The sequence below is a fragment of the Pristis pectinata genome, chromosome 9, assembly GCF_009764475.1.
Source record: "Pristis pectinata isolate sPriPec2 chromosome 9, sPriPec2.1.pri, whole genome shotgun sequence".
Taxonomy (NCBI): Eukaryota; Metazoa; Chordata; class Chondrichthyes; order Rhinopristiformes; family Pristidae; genus Pristis; species Pristis pectinata.
In genome coordinates, this window is record NC_067413.1 from 1,602,326 (window position 1) to 1,623,055 (window position 20,730).

The 20,730-nt window shown below is 49.6% G+C and overlaps 1 protein-coding gene across 1 annotated transcript in view; it reads left to right on the forward strand.

Moving 5' to 3' along the window:
• The first annotated feature begins 9,780 nt into the window (after positions 1–9,780).
• cdk5 (cyclin-dependent kinase 5) overlaps positions 9,781–20,730 on the forward strand; it is a 30,887-nt gene continuing 19,937 nt past the window's right edge. The window contains exons 1-4 of the mRNA XM_052022648.1: positions 9,781–9,953; positions 17,398–17,486; positions 17,885–17,952; positions 20,324–20,384. Of these exons, the coding sequence (XP_051878608.1) occupies positions 9,917–9,953; positions 17,398–17,486; positions 17,885–17,952; positions 20,324–20,384 (255 nt within the window). The 5' untranslated portion in view covers positions 9,781–9,916. The remainder of the gene's footprint in view (positions 9,954–17,397; positions 17,487–17,884; positions 17,953–20,323; positions 20,385–20,730) is intronic.

A 20,730-nucleotide genomic window follows, 5' to 3' on the forward strand; every position in this document is an offset into this window, starting at 1 on the left:
CCCCAATCGAGCTATGATTTCATTTATGCATCTGCAATAAGTGAGCAAATTCAAATAGGTGCACTCTCACATCCTCACTCTGTTGTACACCAGGGTTGTGGAGAAACATTTGCACTGGCAGGATGTTCAGTATCGAGCTGACACAGACTGAAGAGAAGTTCCTTACCAAGCTGTGATTTGTTCAGTCCAGCTGAAAGATATTGTGATCCACGATAGGTTTGCAAGGCATTGCGAAAGAGGTTGAATCACCTTGAACCACTGCAGTCCATGTGTGAAAGTGCTCCCACTGTTCATCTCAGCAGCGAGTTTTTGACTCGATAACAATGCCAGAGTGTCAGATATATATCTAAATCAGAATGGTGTGTGTCTTGTAGGTGTTGGTGTTCCCAGCCAGCCACTGCCTTTATCTTTCTAGACAACAGAGGTCATCCTGGTGTTTAGGAGGTGCTGTTGAAGAACCTTTGACCAGTTGCCCCAGTGTACCCAGTGAATGTGTACAGCATCTGTTGGCCAAAGACAGAGGGAATGAATGTTAAAGGAGGTGCACTGGATACCCTTCAAGTTCTGGATGTTGTTGAGCTTCTCAAACGTTCTCCAAGCAACACTTGCACGTACCCTGCCTCTGATAGTTGTCTCTTTATCATATTCGGAGCAAAGCTGCGCAAGGTCCAGAGCCAAGTGGTCAGGGCTGAACCCACTGAGCAATGCTTTAAATGCCAATTGACAACACTGTTGTTTTGGAGAGAGTGCAGGGGAGATTCACCAGGACGTTACCTGGATTGGAGGACTTTAGTTGTGGGGGGAGATTGAATAGGCTGGGTCTGTTTTCCCTGGAGTGAAGGAGGCAGAGGGGTGACCTGATAGAGGTTTATAAGATCATGAGAGGCATAGATGGAGTTAACAATCTAAATCTTTTCCCCTTGGTTATGGTACCAAAAACAAGAGAGCATAGATTTACGTGAGAGGAAGGAGTTTGACTGAGGATTTGAGGGGAAAATATTTTTACACAGAGAATGGTTGATATCTGGAACTCACTGCCAGTGGAAGTGATGGAATCAGATACAATCCCCCAGCATTTAGACAGACACTTAAGAGGGCAAGGCATAGAAGGAGACACAAGAGACTGCAGATGCTGGAATCTGAAGCAATATACGAGATGCTGCAGGAACTCAGCGGGTCGGGGGCAGCATCTGTGGAGGGAAATGGACAGTCGACGTTTCGGGTCAGAACCTTCATCTGGACCAAACCAGAGAAGGATACGGTTGTAATCCAAACAAATTGGATGAGTGTAGATGGGCAAAAAGGTTGGCATGAACATGATGGGCCGAAGGGCCTGTTTCTGTACTGTGCAGTTACATGACACTGGTGAGGATTTATTTTCTATGCCTCTCATAATCTTAAACACTTCTGTAAGGTCACCCCTCACTCTCCTATGTTCCAAGGACTAAAAAGACCCAGCCTGGCCAACCCCTCCCCATAACTCAGGCCCTCTAGTCTGGCAACATCCTCGTAAATCTTTCCCAAAAACTCCATCAAATTCATAAGACAAGATCTCCCACAGGAGAGATTTAAGAATGACTGGTATAAGGATGACAGGAGTTTAGAGGAATACGGGCCAAGTGCTGGGAAATGGGATTAGCTTGAATATACATCTTGGTGGGCACGGACATGTATGGGCTGAAGGGCCTTTTTCCGTGCTGTACACCTCTGTGACTCTAAACATCTCCCCCCTACTATCGACCTCTGATATGGGAAGACGTTTCCTGCAGTCTATCCTATGTATAATCCTCATAATTTTATATGCACCAATCATGTCCCCTCTTAATCCCCTCCACTCCAGGGGGAACAGACCCAGCCTCTCCAGTCTCTCCTCATAACTGAAATGCTCCATCCCAGGCAGCACCCTGCTGAATCCCCTCTGCACCCTGTCCAGCGCTGTCACACCCTTCCTGTGGTGTGGTGACCAGAACTGCACCCAGTGCTCCAGCTGAGGTCTGACCAATGTTTTATAAAGCTGGAGCATCACCTCCCCTGTGTAATGAAAGCCAGTATCACAAATGCCTTCCTAACCACGTTATCTACCTGCTTTGCCACCTTCAATGATCTTTGGACTTGCACACCAAGATTCAGGATGCTGCCTGGATTAGAGGGCATGTACTATGAGGAGAGGTTGGACAAACTTGGGTTGTTTTCTCTGGAGTGGCAGAGGCTGAGGGGAGACCTGATAGAAATTTATAAGATTATGAGAGGCATCGACACAGTAGACAGCCGGTATCTTTCTTCCCAGGGTAGAAATAACTAACACTAGAGGGTATTCATTTAAGGTGAGGGGGGTAAGTTCAAAGGAGGTGTGTGGGGCACGTTTTTTGCACAGAGGATGGTGGGTGCCTGGAATGTGCTGCCAGGGGTGGGGGTGGAGGCAGATACGATAGAGGGGTTTAAGAGGCTGTTAGGTAAGCACATGAATATGCAGAGAATGGAGGGATATGGACCACGTGCAGGCAAAATGGATTAGGTGTCATTAGCTTAATTAGTTTGGCTCAATATTGTGGGCCGAAGGGCCTGTTCCTGTGCTGTAGTGTTCTATATTGTAAGTAGTCCTCACACCACACACTGTCAGGCAATGTCCGTCTACAGTACGAGGTTGAATGGCCATTTCCCTGTGTGATTTAATGGGATTACCATTGCTGGGTCCTCACCATTAACAACCTGCTGCTCCCCATTGATTCAGATACTTAATTGGACCATCTGCATAAAAACCCTGGCTACAAAGGCTGGATGTCCTGTAACCTGTGACTTATCTGCTGTTTTAGAGGTGCCTTTGTACCACTTACGCGTCATGCCAGGCATGTGATGGAATACTCTCCAACAGCACTCGAAGCTCAGAACCACCCATGACCAAGAATTCTGTTTGGTTGGCACCCCACCCCATCCACTATCACGGAGGTTCACCACCAGCATGCTGAATCCCCCACAGTAACTCACCAGTACCCTCCAGCTCACAACATCTACCCCCAGAGGGGAAAAGGCTCATGACGTTGGTGTTGCTCCTTCTAGTTGGGAGCTGGCTCCACATGTTGACTGCCCTCCCTCGTGAAGAGGGATTGCTTGATAACGGCCAACTCTGATGCCTGGTCACGTTCACAAGTCTGCAGGTGCCACAATGGCCTCAGCGGTCACCTCAGAATGCAGAGAGCCAGAGTGAAGTTAGTCGGCCTCGATCCCCAGGGACTGCCTCGAGAGAAGAGGAGGAAGATCATGGTGGACTGAAGTTCATCGAATTATACTGGTCTTTGCTCCATGTCAGTGGGAAGAATACAGAAATGGTGCAGGAGAGGGAGAGCTGGAACTGGTGTGGACCGTGTATGAGGGAGGCAGAACATTGGAAAGGCTGATAAAAGTCGGGGTCCTCAGTCGCTTCCTCCCACTCATTCCTCTCCACATCCCCTCTCCCTGCATCTCTCCCCCCACTCCACCCCTGTCTCTCTGCTCCCCCTGTTCCTCCCACTCTCCACAAAATCCTTCAGACCTACTGACAGGATTAGTGAACCAACATCAACCTCTCCCAGGCCAACATTCCCCAGCACTGAGGCACTAATTATACTCTGTCACCTCTGGCTTGCGGTTGCCCAGCATAATTAGAATTGGTTTATTATTGTCACATGTACCGAGATGCAGTGAAAAGCATTTGTTTGTGTGCCAACCATACAGATCATTCCGTACATCAGTACATCGAGGTAGTACCAAAGGAAAACAGAATATAGTGTTACAGTTACAGAGAAAGTGCAGTTAGACGATAAGATTTCTTTATTAGTCACATGTACATCCAAACACACAGTGAAATGCATCTTTGTGTAGTGTTCTGGGGGCAGCCCGCAAGTGTCACCATGCTTCCGGCGCCAACATAGCATGCCCACAACTTCCTAACCCGTACGTCTTTGGAATGTGGGAGGAAACTGGAGCACCTGGAGGAAACCCACGCAGTCACGGGGAGAACGTACAAACTCCCTACGGACAGCGGCCGGAATTGAACCCGGGTCGCTGGTGCTGTAATAGCGTTACACTAACCGCTGCACTACCGTGCCTGGTTTGTGTGATGGACTTGGCTGCATTCACAACTCTCAGCAATTCCTTATGGTCTTGGGCAGAGCAGTTGCCGTACCGAGCTGTGATGCATCTGAATAGCATGCTTTCTGTGGTGCATCGGTAAAAGATTGGTGTGCATCATTGGGGATATGCCTAATTTCCTTCACCTTCTGAGGAAAGAGAGGCAAGCTCCATCACATCATCATGTTATGTGACTCAGGACAGATCTGGGCATCCCTGAGGCCCTGTGGACCATTGATGGCAGCAGAAACACACACCAGAATCAGATTTATTATCACTGACTTAGATGACGTGAAATTTATTGTTTTGCAGTGCAGTGCAAAGACATAAAATTACTATAAATTACAAAAATAGATAAATACAAAAGGAATTACAAAGTAGTGTTCATGGGTTCATGGACCATTCGGAAATCTGATGGCGGAGAGGAAGAAGCTGTTCCTGAATCATTGAGTGTGGGTCTTCAGTCTCCTGTACCTCCTCCCCGATGATAGCAACGAGAAGAGGGCATGTCCCTGGTGGTGAGGGTCCTTAATGATGGATGCCGCCTTCTTGAGGGACCCCACAATATGTAACCTCAGGACCATTTTTGGGATCGCCACTAACCCCGAAGGTTATCCTGAACGCAGAGAAAAGGGAAATTAAATAATGTGAGGGACAAGGCGATGGTATAGGGACCAGTAAAAAAGCAAGGGCTGCCTCTGGAGGGAGGCGTAAATGGGAGAAGCAGGAGTATTATCTGAAGTTGCTGGGCTCAGGGTGGAGACTGGAATGGAGACGGCGAAGGCTGTGATGTGGCAGCTGGAGAGATTTGCTGCTCCTGAAGCTTTTGATAGTGGGCTTTACTGCACATCATGGGAAAAGGAGAAACCTTGAGATCTGTGCCACACCAGCCTCCTCCTGCCCTGGACCCCTACCACCCCCTCACATCCTCTGAGGAGGCCGTGGGGGATGGGAGGATGGTGAAAGAGGAAGTCATGTTGTAACAAGGTTTCAGCACGAGAATGTTGAGGAACTTTTACTGGAGGAAACCCAACTGCTTCAACCCGAAACAATTCAAACCGACCTACTCCAGACCTTCCTGTACACTGAGCCAGCTTCATATCCACAACAGCTTGCATCCATAAAGTATCCTTCACAGTAACATCAGTAGCTTTTCTTCAAATCACACAGGGAGCTGGCAAATGCAGGATTATCAGAACTTCCCAGTGAGCTATGGGATTGGCTACACCCTCAGTACTGAGCGTTGTTCAAACTGGTGTGAGAGTGGGAGATGTTGATGTTCAAAGGGACCTGATCCTCCTTGTACGCAAGTCACAGAAAAGGCAACAGGCAGGTTCTGCAGGTCATTAGAACACAGCACAGCACAGGAACAGGCCCACCATGTCTGTGCCAAACACGATCTCTAAACTAATCCCATCTGCCTGCACATGGTCCATATTCCTCCAACATCTGCCTGTTCATGTGTCTGTCTAGATGCCTCTTAAACACTTCTGTCATATCAGCTTCCACCACCTCCCCTGGCAGCCCATTCCAGGCACCCACTGCTTTCTGTGTATATAAAAAACTTGCCTTTTAAATCTTTAAACTTTCCCCCTCTCACCTTAAAGCTGTCTTCTCTAGTATTTGACATTTCCTCCCTGGGAAAAAGATTCTGACTGTCTACCCTATCTCTGCCTCTCATAATTTTATAAACTTCCATCAGGTCTCCCCTCAGCCTCCGCCGCTCCAGAGAAAACAACACAATTCAATCTCATTAGAACTCATACCCTCTAATCCAGGCAGCATCCTGGTGAACCCCTTCTGCACCCTCTCCAAAGCCTCCACATCCTTCCTGTAATGGGGCGACCAGGACAACACATAATACTCCAAGGTAAGATATCTTTATTAGTCACACGTACATCAAAACACACAGTGAAATACATCTTTTGCATAGAGTGTTCTGGGGGCAGCCCGCAAGTGTTGCCACGCTTCTGGCACCAACATAGCATGCCCACAACTTCCTAACCCGTACGTCTGTGGAATGTGGGAGGAAACCGGAGCACCCGGAGGAAACCCACGCAGACACGGGGAGAATGTACAAACTCCTTACAGACAGCGGCTGGAATTGAACCTGGGTTGCTGGCGCTATAATAGCGTTACGCTAACCGCTACACTACCACGTCTCCAAGTGCAACCTAACCAAAGTTTTACATAACTGTGAGGAAGTAAAGGGTTAAGAAACTGGGACTATACATATAACCGATGGAAAAATAACCTGCAAGCAAGAGCAGGCAAGCTACTGACTCGGCTCGGTGATGATTGCTGTGTCCGGAACCTTGGTAGCAGGCCAATATATGAGACAATAAGGGTGGTGGGTGTAATAAACAGACTGGAGGAAGCTTGTCCTAAACAATGAAGGTGAGACCTGTCTTTGAATCTCTTGATTATAACTCAATTATGTTGGACAATAGGTGCGATGTCAGTCTCTGGATCTCCAAGGCCTGACCGAAACTCATGGAGCTGAATTCATTAAGTGTGTGTGACAACATCTGTATAAATTTCTGTCTGCTCCTTTGGACTGCGGAGACCTCCAATAAAGACTCTACATGAGAGTTTGAGGAGAATTCTCCCGCGGTATACTGCTGATAGACGTGTTTTAACTGTATCAACCTGGTGGTACTGTGTTACTTTTCAGCAGACAGGAGTGGGGACTTAAAATCGGGACGACGACTGCATCATAGATTTTCGATGTTATTCTATTAATACTTCAAGACTAAAGTCACTTTTTCAGATATTGCACAGTACAATAATAAATCTTCTAAAAAGAAATTAAAACTGCTGAGTTTAATGGGAGCTTAGGACATATGACAGGGTGCATTGAAAGGGTGTGCGGAAACCGGGTTCCTGTGAGCAAGGTACCAAACCACCAGGATTTCTGCCATAGAGTCCTGCCCTGACCTAACTTCCTATAGCAGCTCTATAAAACTCTGGTTAGGCCACACTTGGAGCACTGTGTGCAGTTCTGGTTGTCCCATTACAGGAAGGGTGTGAGGCTTTGGAGAGGGTGCAGGGGAGGTCCACCAGGATGCTGCCTGGATGAAAGAATAGTAGCTATAAGGAGAAGCTGGACAAACTTGGATTGTTTTTTCTGGAGTGTCGGAGGCTGAGGGGAGACCTGATGGAAGTTTATAAAATTATGAGAGGCACAGACAGGGTAGACAGCCAGAGTCTTTTTCCCAGGGTGGAAATGTCAAGTACTAGGGGGCAGAGAGTAATAAAGCACGGAAACAGACCCTTCGGCCCAACTGGTCCCTGCTGACCAAGATTCCCATCTAAGTCCCATTTGCCCACATTTGGCCCATATCCCTCTAAACCTTTCCTAACCACATACCTGTCCAAGTGCCTTTTAAATGTTTTAAATGTACATACCTCAACCACTTCCTCTGGCAGCTCATTCCATATACTGACTACCCTCTGGGTGAAAAAGTTGCCCTTCAGGTCCCTATTAAATCTCTCCCCTCTCACCCTATGCCCTCTAGTTCTTGATTCCCCAACCCTGGGAAAAAGACTGTGCGTACTCACCCTCTGCCCCTCATGATTTTATACTCTTCTATATCACCCTGATCCTCCAACGCTCCAAGGAATAAAGTCCAAGGCTGCTCAGCCTCTCTCCAGCACTCAGTCCCTCAGAGGAGATTTATGAGTCCCAGCAACATTCTTGTAAATCTCCTCAGCCATCTTTCCAGCTTTCCTATAGCAGTGTGACCAAAACTGAACACAACATTCCAAATGCGTCTCACCAACATCGGTACAACATTCTGATGTCAGAGAGGATGCTCGCCTTTGTTAAAGGGGAACAGAATTTAAGAGCAGGGAGGCAATGGCACGGCTGTAAGAAACATTGGTTAGGCCACAGCTGGAGTGCAGATCTGGTCACCACACCAATAGGAAGGATCTGAGTGCACTGGAGAGGGTGCAGAGGAGATTTAGGTTTACAAAATTATGAGGGGCATAGATAGTGTGGATAGTGGGAAACTTTTCCCCATAACAGGGATGTCATAAAACTGGAGGGTGTAGGTTGAGGGTGAGCGATAAGTAATTTAGAGAGGACCCAAGGAAGAACGTTCTCACCTGGAGGGGGTTGGAATCTGGAACGCACTGCCCGAGGGGGTGATAGAGGCAGAGTCTCTCAACATTGAGGAAATATCGAGGCAAATCACCAAGACATGGAAAGCAATGGACCAAGTGTGGGATTAGTGTGGATGGGTACGATGTTCAGCATAAATATGGTGGGCCAAGGGGCTTGGTTCTGCCACATATGACTCAAACAACATCCATCATCAAAGATCCCCACCATCCGGGCCGTGCCATCTTCTCGCAGCTCCCATCGGGCAGGAGGTACAGAAGCCTGAAGTCCCCACACCACCAGGTTCAGGAACAGCTACTTCCCTTCAACCATTCAGTTCTTCAACCAACCGCACATCACTACCTCGGTACAGCAACACTACGACACTTTGATCACTTGGCACTACAATGGACTTTGTATTTTTTTGGTTCGAATTGTGTTCCTTCTTGTAAAAATTGTGTATAATTTATGTTTTTCTTGTGAATGCTGCTTATCTGATGCTCTGTGCCTGAGATGCTGCTGCAGGTAAGTTTTTCATTGTACCCGTGCACACACGGTCTTGTGCATCTGACAATAAACTCGGGCTGTGTAGGGCCCTGGAGGCTGGTGAGGAAGGAGGTGTAGGGACTGATGTGGCACCTCCTATGGTTGCAGGTAAATTGCCTGGGGAAAGGGAGGGTGAGGGATGAACGGACCAGGGAGTCAGGGAAAGCGTGGGCAGGGGAAGATGTGACTGGTGGTGGGACCACGGAGCTGGCAGAGGTGACGAAGAATGATGTTCTGGATGCGTGGGCTGGAAGGCGAGGGCCAGGGCTGGGGGTAGGGGGGGTGAGGGTGAGGGGATGGTGAGGGGAGGGTGAGGGGAGTGAGGGCGAGGGGAGGGTGAGGGCCGGGGGTGGGGGGGTGAGGGTGAGGGGAGGGTGAGGGGGGTGAGGGTGAGGGGAGGGTGAGGGTGAGGGGGTGAGGGGGGTGAGGGTGAGGGGAGGGGTAGGGGGGTGAGGGGAGGGTGAGGGGAGGGGTAGGGGGTGAGGGTGAGGGGGGTGAGGGGAGGGGTAGGTGGGTGAGGGGAGGGTGAGGGGTAGGTGGGTGGGGGTGAGGGGGGTAAGGGTGAGGTGAGGGTGGGTGAGGGGAGGGTGAGGGGTAGGTGGGTGGGGGTGAGGGGGGTAAGGGTGAGGTGAGGGTGGGTGAGGGGAGGGTGAGGGGGGTGAGGGTGAGGGGAGGGGTAGGTGGGTGAGGGGTAGGTGGGTGAGGGGGGTGGGGGTGAGGGGGGTGAGGGTGAGGTGAGGGTGGGTGAGGGGGGTGAGGGTGAGGGGAGGGGTAGGTGGGTGAGGGGGGATGGAGTCCCCCGGGAGACCAGGGGAGGGGCGGTGCGCTCGGTGTCTGCGGGAGTCGGCGGTTTGTCGTCAACGTTGGTCGATCGACGGAGAAACGGTCCGAGCGAACGAGGGCGGAGTGAAGTTCCGCCTTCTGATGCTGCAGGTGGCGCTGTGCCTGGCGGTGGCGGTGAGCCCTCCGGTGCTGCAGGTGGCGCTGTGCCTGGCGGTGGCGGTGAGCCCTCCGGTGCTGCAGGTGGCGCTGTGCCTGGCGGTGGCGGTGAGCCCTCCGGTGCTGCAGGTGGCGCTGTGCCTGGCGGTGGCGGTGAGCCCTCCGGTGCTGCGGCGGCGCTGTGGCGCAGTTTCCCGCCGCCGGGCTCCGGCCGCCGAGATGCAGAAATACGAGAAACTGGAGAAAATCGGCGAAGGTGAATGTTCCCGGGACCCGCTCCCGGCGCCGGGGGTCGGCGCGGCCGTCAGTGCGGGACCCGCTCCCGGCGCCGGGGGTCGGCGCGGCCGTCAGTGCGGGACCCGCTCCCGGCGCCGGGGGTCGGCGCGGCCGTCAGTGCGGGACCCGCTCCCGGCGCCGGGGGTCGGCGCGGCCGTCAGTGCGGTGCCGGGACTGGCCGCAGGTCTGAGGCCGCCGGGTCCCGTCCGGAGCTCGGCCGCTCGCTCGGACCGGCGGAGCCGCCCGGCCCCGGAGCTGCGAACGGGGGAAATTAAACGTCTCCCCCCCCACGGTGCGGCGCTCCCTCGGCACCGCCCCCCCACAGTGCGGCGCTCCCTCGGCACCGCCCCCCCCCACGGTGCGGCGCTCCCTCGGCACCGCCCCCCCCACGGTGCGGCGCTCCCTCGGCACCGCCCCCCCCCACGGTGCGGCGCTCCCTCGGCACCGCCCCCCCCCACGGTGCGGCGCTCCCTCGGCACCGCCCCCCCCCCCACGGTGCGGCGCTCCCTCGGCACCGCCCCCCCCACGGTGCGGCGCTCCCTCGGCACCGCCCCCCCCCACGGTGCGGCGCTCCCTCGGCACCGCCCCCCCCCACGGTGCGGCGCTCCCTCGGCACCGCCCCCCCCCCCACGGTGCGGCGCTCCCTCGGCACCGCCCCCCCCCACGGTGCGGCGCTCCCTCGGCACCTAAGTCTCAGTCGAGAACAACCTGTCGTGACGTCCGAGGCTCTTTTGTCTTTGAGTCTGAATGCGGGTGAAGTGGCGATTGGAGGAGGTTTGTGTCGGGAGGAGATCTTCTCATCTCCTGGTATTGGTACACTGGAGGTTATGCCAGCGAGTGATGAGAGATCATGAGAGGCTGTTTAGTCTATCCAGAATATTTAGGACTAAGGACACTGTCCCAGGACATGCGACTGGTAATTTGTCTTTGAGATTAGGAGGAATTTTTGGACTTCAGGGGTTGTAAACTCTTGGTGTTCCCTGACCGAGAGGCTGTGGTGTTCAGTTGTTCAGTGTTTTAGAGGCTTGGATCAATGAATGTTTGGGCCATGAGGTAGCCACAGCCCATTGGGAATGGTTCGGACAGTCTTGTCATTGTATTGAAAGCTGGAGCAGTCTGAAGGTGCCCATTGCTGACTCCTACTTCTCAAGGATTCAGGCCCTTTGGCCCAAGTCCGTGCTGACCATTGAACACCCACTTACACTGATCCCATTTTAAAAAACAAATATCCTGCCCATATTCCTATTATCTCTTTCCCAGACTCTTAATGCATTAGGGGCAATTTACAGCGGCCAATTAACCTGTCAACCCACGTGTCTTTGGGATATAGCAGAAACCCCACATGGTCACAAACTTTGTACAGAAAGCACTAAGGACAAGATCAACCTGGGATGCTGCAGTTGTGTGGCAACCAGCTCCACTAGCTGTGCCACTTTATACCTTGTGTCTTTACCTCGTGTTTTTAACTGAGTAACCCACTTAACGGTGCTCTGCAGGAGAGTTATTGGACTAGAAACACGAGGCTGCAGATGCTGAGATCTGGAGCAAAATAACCGCGGGAGGAACTCAGCGGGTCAACCAGCACCTGTGGAGGTAGAGGGATACTCAGTGTTTCAGGTTGAGATCCTGCCTCAGGATGTTATTAAACTAGGTTTGACAGTGAGGTAGGTGCATGAAATGTTGGGACAGTGGGTCACAAGAGGAGCGGGAGGGATCTTTAAAGGCAAAAATTCCAGAGCTGAGGGCCTTGGGAGCTGATGGGATGATAAGGCGGCCAGAGCAGAGGAGCGGAGAGATCTGTTGGGCTGCAGGAGGTTGCAGAGATAGGGACAGGTCAGACCGTGGATGGATTGGAACAGCAAGACGAGAACTTTAAATCTGAGCCGTGTTCCAGTATGGCTGATACTAGGAAAAGTTATTGGACTTTTTTCCCCAACTATGATACCCTGAGGCTTGAACTGAATGTCTGCCCTTGGCCGATAATGGTCCACTTCGATTTGCTTTGAGTTTCGCTTTGATTCAAGCGCCAAGTTGTTGGATGTTCCACGTTCTGTTCAGCTGGTGGTTGGCATCCTGCTAACGCTCCAGCACAGAGCACCTGACAATGGAAATAAGAGTCAGCCGCTTGCTTCCTTTTCTCTGCTCTCTCATTGAATGAGATCTTAGCTGATCTTTTACCACAGTGCCACTTTCATGCACAAACCTCATATCCCTCGATTTCCTTAGTATCCAAAACATATCACTCTTTGCCTTGAACCTACTCAGGCTGTGCAGTCCTTTTGGGTAGAGAATTCCAAAGATTCATCCTCAGTGAAGAAATGTCATGGCACCTCTGTACTGAATGGCCAGCCCCTTACTGTGGGACCATGACCCACAGCCAGAGGAAACGTCATCCCTGCATCTACCCTGAGGAGTTTGGTAGAATTTTGTATATTTCAGTCAGATCACCTCTCATTTTTCTAAGGAGTACTTTACTTCATTGTTCACTAGGGAGAGGGACTTAGATGAACGCGAGGTCAGCATAGAAAAGGCTAATGTTCTAACAGGCTTGTCAAGGTTAAGAAAGGGGCAGTGTTGGAGCTTCTGAAAAACATTAGGATACATTAGAATCCTCAGGGCTGGATGGGATAGACCCCAGGTTACTATGGGAAGCGAGGGAAGAGATTGCTGGGGCATTGATGATGATTTTTACTTTCTTCCTGGCTACAGGATTGGTACCAGAGGATTTGTTCTGTTGTTTGAGAAACGTAATAGGGATAATCCTGGGAATTATAGACCAGTGAGTCTTGTGTCAGTGGAGGCAAAATATTGGAGAGGATTCTTGGGGACAGGATTTATGATTCTTATTAGGGACGGTCAGCATGGCTGTGTGAGGGGCAAGTCGTGCCTCACGAGTCTAATTGAGTTTTTCGAGGAGGTGACAAAACAAATTCATGAAGCTAGAGTGGTGGATGTGGTGTGTATGGACTTTAGTAAGGCGTTTGATAAGGTTCTCCATTGTAGGCTCATCCAGGAAGTCATGAAGCGTGGGATCCATGGGAACTTGGAGTCGGAATTAGCTTGCCCATAGAAGACAGAGGGTGGTAGTAGATGGAGAATATTCTGCCTGGAGGTCAGTGACCAGTGGTGTTCTGCAGGGATCTGTTCTGGGACCCCTGCTCTTTGTGATTTTTATAAATAACTTGGATGAGGATGTGGAAGGGTGGGTTAGTAAGTTTGCAGATGACACGAAGGTTGGAGGTGTTGTGGATAGGGTAGAAGGTTGTCGTACGTTACAACAGGATATAGACAGGATGCAGAGCTGGGCAGAGAAGTGGCAGATGGAGTTCAATCCGGAAAAGTGTGAAGTGAAACACTTTGGAAGATTGAACTTGAAGGTGGAGTACTAGGTTAATGGCAGGAGTCTTAGCAGTGTGGAGGAACAGAGGGATCTTGGGGTCCAAGTCCATAAATCCCTCACAGTTGCTGTGCAGGTTGATCGGGTGGTTTAGAAGGCGCATGGTGTGTTGGCCTTCATTAGTCGGGGAATTGAGTTCGAGCCGCAAGGTAATGTTGCAGCTCTATAAAACCCTGGTTAGACCACACTTGGAGCATTGTGTTCAGTTCTGGTTGCCTCCTTATGGGAAGGATGTGGAAGCTTTAGAGAGGGTGCAGAGGAGATTTACCAGGATGCTGCCTGGATTGGAGAGCACGTCTTATGAGGATAGGTTGAGTGAGCTGGGGCTTTTCTCTTTGGAGAGAAGGAGGATGAGAGATGACTTGCTAGAGGTGTACAAGATGATAAGAGGCATAGATAGAATGGACAACCAGCACCTTCTCCCCAGGGCGGCAATGACCAATACCAGAGGACCTCAGTTTAAGGTGAATGGAGGAAGGTTTAGGGGAGATGTTGGAGATAGGTTCTTCACACAGAGAGTGGTGGGTGCCTGGAACGCACTGCCGGGAGTGGTGGGAGAGGCTGATACAACAGGGACATTTAAAAGACTCTTAGATAGGCACATGGATGTTAGAAAAATGGAGGGTTATGGGCTGTGCAGGGGGAAAGGGTTAGGTTGATGGGGGGGGTTAGGTTTATATCGGTCGGCATAACACTGTGGGCCGAAGGGCCTGTCTGTGCTGTACTGTTCTGTGTTCCATGAGCACAGGGCCATTCTGCTTAACCCTTTTTATCTGATAATCCCTCATCCCAACAACGAACCTTCGCTGTATTCCATCTCTTGCATATACTTCCTTAAGTAGGGAGAGCAGACCCATGGGCAGAATTCCATAAGTGTTCTTACCGTGTGTCTCTACTCTTGTACTCAGATTCTCTTGCAATGAAGGCCAATGTGTCCTGCCTTCCTAATTACTTGCTGAACCAGAATGATAATTTTCAGTGATTCATGTACAAGACACTCAGGTCCCTCCAAATAGCAACGGTTTTCGATCCCTCACCATTTAAAAAATGCTCTGCCTTTCTATTTTTACACCATAGTGGATGACCTCACATTTTTTTACATTATAATCCATCTGCCACGTCCTCACTCATTCACATAGTCTGTTTATAACTCAGTGAAGCCTCTTTGCTTTCTCCTTATAGCCTACACTGCCACCTGGCATTGTACCATCAGCAGATGTATGCAGTATTCCCCTTAATCTCTTCATCCAGATATTACAATGGATTGTGAACAGCTGGGGCACCAAGAACAGACCATCGTCAACAGCAGTATGCCCCACTGTGTCCTGGCCCATTAATTTTCCTTTGTTTACCTATTATCCAAGTCTCTCGCAGTTTGCTTTAGAGTTGTCATGCGCTTCACAAAGGATCGAGGATGGGATCTTCTACCCAGTGCCATTCATGAAGTGTTTGTGACTTCTTGTGATCTCCATTTGAATTTTAGGGTTGGGATGGATTTGTGTGTTTCACTGTTTCGATGTACATGTGATTAATAAAGATATCAAAAAAAAGGATCAGTTCTGTTTGTCCTGAAGGGCCCCTACACTTCAAGCAGTGTAGAGGGTGTGACTGAGAGCCAGGGAAATGGCAGCACAGTGCGTGGATAGGGAGCAGCTGGGGGATCGGCATTGATGAGGGCTCTGGTGATGCACTGTGGTCCATGGCTCATTTGGACATGATGCGAGTCAAGAGTGGCTGCTTCTGATCCACGCTGCTGCACGTAGCTGGCTCCAGGTCACCTCAGCCAGTTCTTGGACAAGGTGGAGTCCGGCTTGGTCTTGGTGGCTGCTGTCGAATGGTGATCATAGAATATTAATGGGTGGTTCAGTGTCACCAATGTAGGTGGGGAGTGAGGGGGAAGACCACCTTCAGGATGCACTTAGTTTTGTATCATCAACATTGAATGCAGTGGAATGGGAGTTAGGTCGAGCTTCCATGTCCCAAAGAATTCCTGTTGTGTTGGGGCTGGCCCTGTTGAAGCTTGATTCAAAGTTGTTGAAGATTTTCTGCTTGGATTAGGGCATGGTCACCTTTACATGCAAACATGTTGCAGGGTCATTGCTACCATGTTGTTCGTGCAGACATTGAAGAGTGCTGGCTCAACACAGCCTCTTGGCCATCTTTGTTGAGGGAATGGGTGGGCTGACGTGATTGTGTTGCTGCCCACTGCTCAACGTGTTGAGTCAGCACCATCAGGCCATCACATAGCCCAGTGACAGCTCAACAGATGTTGTCCTTGAAGGTTGAGTCACTAGAGCTTTGACCTTCTCAGGGTGTTCAGGACGGTAGTATTAAATCTAAGAAAAAGGCTTAGACCATGTTTTCAGATAAAGCAGCAAGCCTGAGGATTGGGAGTACTTTGGAATTCAGCAAAGCATAACCAAAAATTAGTTCAGAAAAGGAAAGTAGAATGTAAAACTAGCAAGAAACATAAAGTGGACTGGAAGAGCTTGCGTAAGTATGTAAAAGGGAAGGAACCAGTGAGGGTAAACGTGGGTCCCTCAGTGTGTGCAGTGGTGTGTCAAGTAGAGCTGCTACCTCACGGCTCCAGAGACCCGGGTTCAGTCCTGCGCTTCAGTGCTGTCTGTGTGGACTTCGTATGTTCTCCTTGTGACTGTGCGGGTTTCCCCCCACATACCAAAGATTTGTCCGGTGGGAATGTGGGGAGAATTAAATAGGATTTGTGTAAGTGGGTGCGTGATGGTTAGTACAGGTTTGGTAGGCCAAAACCCCTGTTCCTTTGTTATATAACCCGATGGCTAATTCTATCAATGACTGACGGACAGAGACAGAATTTGTAATGGCAGAGGAATTGAACAAGTTCGCAGAAGGAGACAAAAAATCTGTCAGGAATACAGAACCAAGGGTCAAAGTCGCGTTTATTGCCATCTGCACAAGTCCATGTGTGCACAGGTACAGTGACAAACTCACTTGCAGCAGCATCACAGGCACAGAGCATCTCATGCACAACATAAATTAAACATAAATTACACACAACTTTTACAAGAAAGAACACAATTAGAACAAAACAAAGACCATTTTAGTGCAAAGTGATCAAAGTGGTCACAGTGTTGCTAAACTGCAGTGATTAGGGTTGTGCTGGTTGGTTCAAGAACCAAATGGTTGAAGGGAAGTAGCTGTTCCTGAACCTGGTGGTGTGGGACTTCAGGCTTCTGTACCTCCTGCCCGATGGGAGCTGTGAGAAGATGGCACGGCCCAGATGGTGGGGATCTCTGATGATGGACGTTGCCTTCTTGAGGCAGCGCCTCCTGTAGATACTCCCGATGGTGGGGAGGGATGTGCCCGTGATGTACTGGGGTGAGTCCACTGTAAATGAAGTAAAAGAAACTAGTTTTGTTAACAAAAAATCTGCTGGAGAAGTTACTGAACCTAAAACTGTATGTGTGAAAGGGAAGCCATAGCTGACTAATCTATTGGAGCATGTTTCTAACCAAACGGGTAAGGGGAGAGCCAGTGATGGTATATTTAGAGAGAGCACAGAATAGATTAGCAAGGATGTTGCCTTAACTGGAGGCTTGAGTTGTAAGAGAGATTGCATGGGCTGGAAATGTTTTCTCTGAAGAGTCGGAGACAGAAAGGTGACATAGAGGTTTATAAAATTGTGCGGGGCATAGATAAGGTGGGTGGTCACAGTATTTTTCTTAGGATAGGGGAATCTAAAATTAAGGACATAGGTTTAAAGTGAGAGGGAAAAGATTTAAAAGGGATCTGAGATGCAAGTTTTTCAGATAGAGGGTGTTGGGTGTGTGGAAAGAGCGGCCAGAGGAAGTGGCAGAGGCATAGCAATGACAATGTTTGAAGGACATTTGGACAGGTCCATGGATAGGAAAGGCTGAGAGGGAAAAGGGCCAAATTCAGGCAAATGGGGTTAGTTTACATGGTCATCTTGATCGGCATGGACAAGGTGTGCTGTATTACTTTGAGACTAAATTTGAAAATACCATCAGTATACATCCTCTTCACTCAGGAACCTACGGGACAGTGTTTAAAGCAAAGAACAAAGAAACTCATGAAATTGTGGCACTGAAGAGAGTTCGACTGGATGATGATGATGAGGTAAATGTTGCAAAAAATCCGGGGTGCAACCCTTGTCTACCTGGTGTGATAGGACATAGTTCATCCCCTGGGGTATGGGAGACAACTGTATCCCCTGCAATTGGGGTGTAACCTCTGCCCTGGGGTTACATGGTGCATCGGGAGCCCCTGGTGCTGCGGGGTGTGCAGGGGAGTTCCTGGGCTTGCAGTATTTGCTAGGGCCCCTGGGGTTACAGGGTGCATCAGGGGCCCTGGGGTTACAGGGTGCATCAGGGGCCCTGGGGTTGCAGGGTGTGTTTCAGGTGGAAGTTACCTGACGTGTCCGGCTGGGATCCTTGGGGTTACCGAGTGTGAAACACCCTCTGCAGTTACAGCCTGAAGCTGATCCACGTGATGTGTTTGTGTTCCCTTTCACTCAGGGGGTGCCCAGCTCAGCCCTACGAGAAATCTGCCTTCTGAAGGAGCTGAAACATAAAAACATTGTGAGGTAAGAGTTATCCATTAGTCATAAGGACGTAGGATGTAGAAACTGCAACAAGTCGTGTGGTCCTTGGCTGATCTTTCACCACAGGACTTTCCTCCACCAACCACATATCTTTTGATTACCTCAATACCTAAAAATCTTTTAATCTGTCTTTAATGTACTCAGCAACTGAGTCTCCACTTGCTTCTTGGGAAGAAAATTCCAAAGATTTACTGCTCTCTGGGTAAAGAAATCTTTCTCATCTCAGTGCTGGATGGCTGATTCCTTATCCTGACTCTGAGCCCTGGGTCTAGGTGGCCCAGCCAGGGTGCACATCACCCCTGCTTCTATCCTTTCAGGCTCCTAGGGATTCTGTTCATTAATATCATCTCATTCTCCTAAAGTGAGTCCAGTTGCTTAAACTCTTCCCATAAGAGTAAAAGAGTTGTAAGAAGGGGGGGAGTGGGACTAATAGGATTCGTCTGTTGGGAGTCCTCATGAATCTAATGGGCTGAATGGTCTCCTGTGTTAGAAGAACACAGAAGCAGGAGTAGGTGTGATGGTGGATGACCTGCCCCAGGCCTCAACTCCACTTCAGTGTCAGTTCCCCATGGCCTTTAATTCCCTCATCTTTCTTGTTATGTAGAACAGTGCAGCACAGGAATGGGCCCTTCCAACCTGAGAAAAGGACTCTGACTGTCTACCCTATCTGTGCCTCTCATAATTTTATAAATTTCTATCAGGTCGTCCCTCAGCCTCCAACACTCCAGAGAAAACAATCCAAGTTTGTCCAACCTCTCCTTATAGCTCATACTCTTTCATGCAGGCAGCATCCTGGTGAACCTCTTCTGCACCCTCTCCACAGCCCCCACATCCTTCCTGTAATTCAGCGGCAATGACTGCACACAATGCTTCAAACCAAAGTTTTATACAGCTGCAACGTGACTTCCTGAGTTTCATACTCAATACCCTGGCTGACAAAAGCAAGCGTGCCGTATGCCTTTTTTACTATCCTATATCTACTTGTGTTGCCACTTTCAGGGAGCTATGGACTTGCACCTCATGATCCCTCTGTACATCATGCTCCCAAGGGTCCTGCCGTTAACTGTTTACTTCCCTCTGCCAAAGTGCAGCACCTCGCACTTGTCTGGATTAAACTCCATCTACCCTTTCAACGTCACATTTCCTGCAGGTCTAAATCCCAAATTTCCTGATTTGTAGTATGTCCTACATTACCACTACTGTTTGGGGACCCGCAGTCTATTTCCACCAATGCTTTCTGTCTCTTGCTGTTTTTTTAGCTCCACATAATCTATTGTTCCCGTCCATCATCAGACACAGTCAGGATTCTTCAGCAACTCAGGTTGTTGCAGGGGGGCTAGTGTCTACAATCGTGTCCCATTACTCGGTCTGAATTCTATTACACAAGGACACTAATGGAACCTAAATGTTCTGATGAGGCCTTTGGGTTCAAGGTGTGGGATTCAGCAGTCACAGGTACTGAGGTACAGTGAAAATCTTTGTTTTGCATTCATTACAACAGTATATTGAGGTGGTACAAGGGAAATCTTGTGCATTCTGTTATTTATTCTGCATTCTGTTATTGTTTTCCCTTGTACTACCTCAATGCACTGTTGTAATGAATGCAAAACAAAGTTTTTCACTGTACCTTGGTACATGTGACAATAATAAACCAACTTACTCAATTACTTAGGGCAGCACTGGAGAGTTTGGGGGCAATGAGGGAGGGGTTGGGTTGGATGAGTGGATGGAATTTGGCGGATGCATAGTCGAGAGGTCAGGCTCGGAGGATAGTGCAGGGGGGGGTAAGAGTGCATCTGGGCTGTGCTGTAGGAATTGAACTGGGTGCGGGGAGTAGCAGTGGATGGGGAGAGCAGGTCATGGGAGAGGTGGAGGTGAGGGCAGAGAGGCAGGTTCGATCCTGACCTCTGATGTTGTCTATGTGGAGTTTGCACGTTCTCCCTTTGACCACGTGGGGTTCCCCTGAGTGCCCTGGTTTCCTCCCACATCCCAAAGACGTGCGGGTTTCTAGGTTAATTGATGGCTGTAAATTGTGTGTAGGTGATGGGTAGAAAGTGGGGAGAATTAAAAAATGGCACTAATGTAAGATTAATGTAAATGGGTGTTTGATGGTTGGTGTGGACTCAGTGGGCCGAAGGGCCTGTTTCTGTACTGTACCCTTCCGTGACTCTGTAAGTCAATGACCACCATCTTGCACCAACCTTTTCTGAGTACAAATCTGGTCATGTTAGCTCTAAAACCTGGGAACAGGTGTCATGCCAGAACGTCAATCCCTATCTGAGCTGAGAATTAACGCATTCATTCCTCTGCTGGAAGTTTTCAATCTGATTTTTTTTTTCTTTTCTCTCCAAAGACTGCATGATGTTCTTCACAGCGATAAGAAGCTGACCCTTGTGTTTGAGTATTGTGACCAGGTAACTACCCCGGCCCAGCCTCCCATCATCAACAGTGAGCAACTGAGCCCTCCACAGTTTGAGGGTTGGCGGGGGAGGAGTTTTGAAGATAACGTACTCAGATACTGCAGGTAGAATCCAGTTGACAGGTTTCAGAAGTTTGTGTGTAGAATAACACCCAGGTTTGGGATACAGGCTAGAATCTAAATTGAGACGTTTGATGGGTTTGTATACCGGTACCGCGTAGAGTGCTGGCTCTTGGTCTTCCAGTCAGAACACTCACAGGTGCGTACCCTCCTGTACTTTAAAAACACATCTGCTGAGGCTGCGCGCTGCTGTGCTGGGAACCTGGCAGCAACTCCTGGTG